Source organism: Centropristis striata, chromosome 24 (assembly GCF_030273125.1).
Source record: "Centropristis striata isolate RG_2023a ecotype Rhode Island chromosome 24, C.striata_1.0, whole genome shotgun sequence".
Taxonomy (NCBI): Eukaryota; Metazoa; Chordata; class Actinopteri; order Perciformes; family Serranidae; genus Centropristis; species Centropristis striata.
Window position 1 is genome coordinate 19,867,975 of NC_081540.1, and position 5,211 is coordinate 19,873,185.

The window sequence follows — 5,211 nt, forward strand, 5'->3', positions numbered from 1 at the left end:
TCACATTGACAGGGACAGCTGTGCCATTTTTCTCAAATGTATACCAGGTCACTGTTGGTGGTTTTTTGTTGCAAAAAGCAACTATGCAGTTGATCCTGAGGTCTTCTCCAGGGAAAGCTTCATAAGCCGTGTGGCGACGTACATTGAGATCAACTTCACAATCTGGATTTTCACCTGCGGAAGGAAAATAACAAAAAATTGCAGATTGGTCTGTCTCCTGGTTTTATTAACTGGTATATGAATAACATGCCATTTCCACATTTCATGTTATCGCAAAACCAATATCGCCAATATCATGATTTTAGACAAGTGCCTCAGAGGTAAAGAGACGTATAGAGGACGAGTTTATTTAGGTGTATTTAAGCAAACTCTCTGAGTTTAAATGTACATTATGTTATGTTATGAATATTTTCACCACTTTATTTTGTCAGCCCTTCATGACGAGTAACTTGATCAGTTATATTCATCTATTCTCTCGTCAAAGCCACCAGACTCCATTGACAAAAACCGCCATTTTTATCTCACAGAACACAGGTGTTGCTAGTCTCCTGCTGCATCAATCAGTTAGTTAGTTAGTTAGTTAGGTGGGTTTTTTAGTGCCAAACCACATTAAAACACCAAAGTCACACAATACCACAAACAATCTCGCCGGTCAAGGCAGCAGATCAGCAACTCCTTTGTTCTTAAGTCCCCACCAGAAATGGCTGTCATACAGTAAGAGAAAGCGGTGAAAATATTGTAAATAGAGAGTAGAATAAATTGATATTGACTTCTTAGGTAGGCCGATCTACATTTAGCTGCTGCCTCGGTCCTCAGCAGTACATAGCTTAGCTCTCCTGCCTTCATTTCCACAAGGTAATACACTGACTATGGAGAAGGAGCTCACAAAAGAAGAAAGCAACAAAGCAGTATGTGCTAAATTGAGTCCCATTACTTTTGTTGTTTTTTAGCCACTGGGACTAGCTTACTGCTACTTTCACTATCTCACAGCAGGTTACATTATCAGCAGCAGCAGCAGCAGCCATCAAATGGAAAATTTAGGTCAGTGAGTCATATGTGGTGAGAAAACCCTTTGCTTTGGCCTTCGTGCTTCCTGAAATCTTCAGGAAGCATTAAATATGTTTAAATTCACATCACAGAATGTGAGAATGTGCATTAGGATCAGCCAATGTTAAAGAAAGAGTTGAGCTTTGAGAGAAAGTGTCAACCAAGAGGCTAAATTTAAGACAAAAGAGCTGCTCCGTATCTTTACGTTTAATCAACATTTTCAGAATAATTAAGATAATATATAATATATGTGGAAACAGGAAAAGCTCATTTTGTGTCATTTCTACTGCCTGAATGTTTGTATAAGCCGTCTACATCTTTTCAAACTCTATAAGGATTCATCTCGTTGGATTCCAGCCTGTCTTATTCATTTCCGTGTTGAGTTTAAATGCTGCGTTGTTGAGTCTGTGGTCCAGTCTCTATGGCTGCTCTGGATTTTATGTATTCATAATAATAATAATAATATTAATAAGTATATTTGGAACATTTTCACTCTTTTCTGATGTTCAGTAAAGCAAAATTTTAAATCATTTGATCCGCTTTGAGGAAAACAATGTTGAAGACAAAGACCTGCTCCGATTAAGAGCAAGCCAGGTAGATGAAATAACAAAAACTTACTTTCAGCATCCAAAGTGAGGCAGCGCAGTGCCAAGATGAACACATGAAGGATGTTCAGGGACTTTGATCTCATGGTGGAAACACTTCAAAAACCGGCAATCCACTTCTATAAAACAACTATCACTGCCCGCCTTCTAAACATGGCACAGTAAAAGACTTGGTCTACTTCCTGCTTATTACTGTGGTCTTACGCTCAACAGCGCATATCAAAGCCCATAAAAGGACATTTTAGGTATGAACACAGCTTGGTATATCTGCTACTTTGGGGGTTTGTGTCTACGTTAATGCTTCTGTGATATTAGATTGGATAAATGGTTTTCAGAACATTCATATAGCAGTAAAAAACTTTTTTCTATGTAAATATAAGGCGTCAAGGCACTTTCCGGTGTTTCGTGGGCATTTTGAACAAGATCACCACAACCAGTGTAAGCAGAAGTGATTTACACATATTTAACAATCTAGGTGTGAAATTTTATTCATGCACATTGAGATTTACATGTCTAATTACAAGTTGAAAATAACGTTGATGAGAGAAAGCAGTAAGAACTCTTGATCTTTAAGCCAAACTGGAGTCAACAGAAGTATTCAACATTATTCCCAAAGCATATTACAGAAAATACAAAACATAAAGCATTGATAAAGACAAATCAGACTACTGATCGTTATCATAGATCTGAGCGGGAGGCGAGGCGTCATGGAAGGGCTGGCCGCTTGGATCTGGTGTCTCACTGGATTGTTCTGCAGGAAATGATTGAAATCAGAAAAGATCAGTTACTGTTCGCACAATCATTATATTAATTAACTTCATAACTTAATCACTTCTCACCTTTACACCCGAATCTTGTTGCAACACATAGAATCAGTACAATCATGACAAACACCATGATTCCAACAACCCGGTACACAAATGGCCAGAAATTGTCTTGAATTTCTCCGCTTTCTGTAGGTAAAGAAAATATCGTTTTTGGCTCATACAATGAATATAAAGGTGCAATATGAATGTGATACATTGAATTAAGTTCTTCTTACCCGGTTCTGAAGTATTGCAGGCTACAGTGGTGAGCTCGACTTCGCCTGAAAAGATTGTTTATTTGCACAACTAAATGAGGTTAAGTTGGATTCATTTGGGAAATCACAAAAGGCTTCTAAATTAATAATTCAGTAGAAATAATTGATATCTTGTTTGCTTCTCTCTTTATTCAAACACGTTAAAAACACAAAACCAATTCAAATAAAATAAATTAAAAATAAGAACGTTACAATTTTCTGCAGAAATTTAACAAATTCACAAACAAAATAAGCCCAAATAAATGTCAAAATTACAAAAAAAAAAAAAAAAAGCAATGAATGTATTGAGTTACGTGCAACTGCAAATGTTTAAAAGAAAGTTATACAGGAAGATGTGAAATATGTTGGGGTTTTTAAATAAAATGCTAGAAACAAATTTAGATTTTTAATTTTATCTGATTATTTATTGATTGAAGTCATAATTGACTGATTATTAGATGATCAAAATATCCATAATCACTTACTGTAGACAGAGACGTTGATGTTGTGACTCACACTGTCTTCACTTCGACACTGATACTCACCAGAGTCGTTTCTGAGTATTTTTTGGAAATGTAAAAACGATATTCCTTCATAATCATTCAAAGGATCCCACTCCTCTCTAATGTGGCTTCCACTGCTCACATTGACAGGGACCGGTACGTCAGTTGTCTCAAATTTAAACCAGGTCACTGTTGGTGGCTTTTTGTTGCAAGAAGCAACTGTGCAGTTAGTCCTGAGGTCTTCTCCAGGGAAAGCTTTAAAAACCGTGTTGCGACGTACTTTGATTTGAACTCCACAATCTGGATTTTCACCTGCAGAAGGAAAATGAGAAAATGTTGCAGTGTTATGAATATTTTCACCACTTTATTTTGTCATTAGACAGTCCTTTTTGACGATTAACTTGAACAGATATATTCAACTATTCTCTCGTCAAAGCCACCAGACTCCATTGACAAAAACAGTCATTTTATCTCACAGAACACAGGTTGCTCGTCTCCTGCTGCATCAATCAGTTAGTTTTTTTTAGTGCTAAGCTACTTTAAAACTCCAAATTCACACAATAACACAAACAGTCTCACCGGTCAAGGCAGCAGTAAATCAGCAACTCCTTTGTTCTGCAAGATAAAATTACTGCTTTTTTTCAAAGGAGTCTGGTGTCTTTTAAAGAGAGCATCGATGGATAAACCAGCTTAAATTCCCTTTCGGAAATGGCTGTCTAACAGTAAACAAAGTAATGAAAATATAGTAAATATAGAGTATATTAACTCGATATTGACTTCTTAGTATAGTATATAGTATATAGTATATTTACATTTAGCTGCTGACTCGGTCCTCAGCAGTACATAGCTTAGCTCTCCTGCCTTCATTTCCACTAGATAATACACTGACTATGGAGAAGGAGCTCAATTCAAAAATCCAGACAAAGCAATATGAGCTGAATTGAGCCCGATTACTTTTGCTGTTAGCCACTGGGAATAACTAGCTTACTGCTACTTTCATTATCTCACAGCAGGTTACATTATCATTTCTGCATTAGTCCCCAGTGCAGAAAACAATTTGATCACAGAAAAGTCGTATCGTTCTGTCATGCAGCTGCAGCCATCAAACAGTAAATTTAGCGAGTCAGCGAGTCATCTATGTGGTGAAAAAAAACCCCTTTGCTTTGGCCTTCGTGCTTCCTGAAACCTTAAGGAAGCATTATAAATGTTTAAATTCACATAACAGAATGTGAGAGTGTGCATTAGGATCAGCCAATGTTAAAGAAAGAGTTGAGCTTTGAGAGAAAGTGTCAACCAAGAGGCTAAATTTAAGAGAAAAGAGCTGCTCCGTATCTTATGTTCTTGCATTTTTTGATCCCGTTTAAGGAATTGAAAACAAAGAAATGTTAAATTGCGAAAGACAAAAGACCTGCTCCGATTGAGAGGAAGCGGCGAGGTAGATAGTTTAAGAAAAACTTACTATCGGCATCCAAAGTGAGGCAGCGCAGTGCCAAGATGAACACATGAAGGATGTTCAGGGACTTTGTTCTCATGGTGGAAACACTTCAAAAACCAGCCACTTCTATCAGACAACTATCACTGCCCGCCTTCTATACATAGACACTCAAAGACTTGGTCTGCTTCCTGCTTTGATCACTGTGGTCTTTGGCGTTGGCGTGCCACTATTTCACTCAACACACAGGGCATGTCAAAGCCACAAAAAGGACATTTTAGGTATGAACACAGCTTGGTTTATCTGCTACTTTGGTTTTTTTTGTGTCTACATTAAAGCTTCTGTGATATTAGATTGGATGAATGGTTTTCAGAACATTCATAAAGCAGAAAACAACAATTTTATGTGTAAATATAAAGGCGTCTTTTCTCTGAGCTTCTCTGTTCTTTGTTGTATCGTAACTATTTCACCAGTCGGACACAATGTCACACTTTCCAGTGTTTTGCAGACATTTTGAATAAGGTCGCCAACACAGTGTAAGCAGAATAGATTTACACATATTTA

General features: G+C 37.2%; 1 protein-coding gene across 1 annotated transcript; it reads right to left on the bottom strand.

The window, feature by feature from the left end:
* Positions 1 to 2,199: 2,199 nt before the first annotated feature.
* LOC131962610 (B- and T-lymphocyte attenuator-like) lies at positions 2,200 to 4,747 on the bottom strand. The gene is made up of 5 exons (XM_059327554.1): positions 4,675 to 4,747; positions 3,198 to 3,527; positions 2,695 to 2,739; positions 2,492 to 2,605; positions 2,200 to 2,403 (listed from the first exon to the last, which is right to left on the bottom strand). Exons 1-5 carry the CDS (start codon positions 4,745 to 4,747, stop codon positions 2,318 to 2,320), a joined length of 648 nt encoding a protein of 215 aa, XP_059183537.1. The 3' UTR covers positions 2,200 to 2,317.
* Between the last annotated feature and the right edge of the window lie 464 nt (positions 4,748 to 5,211).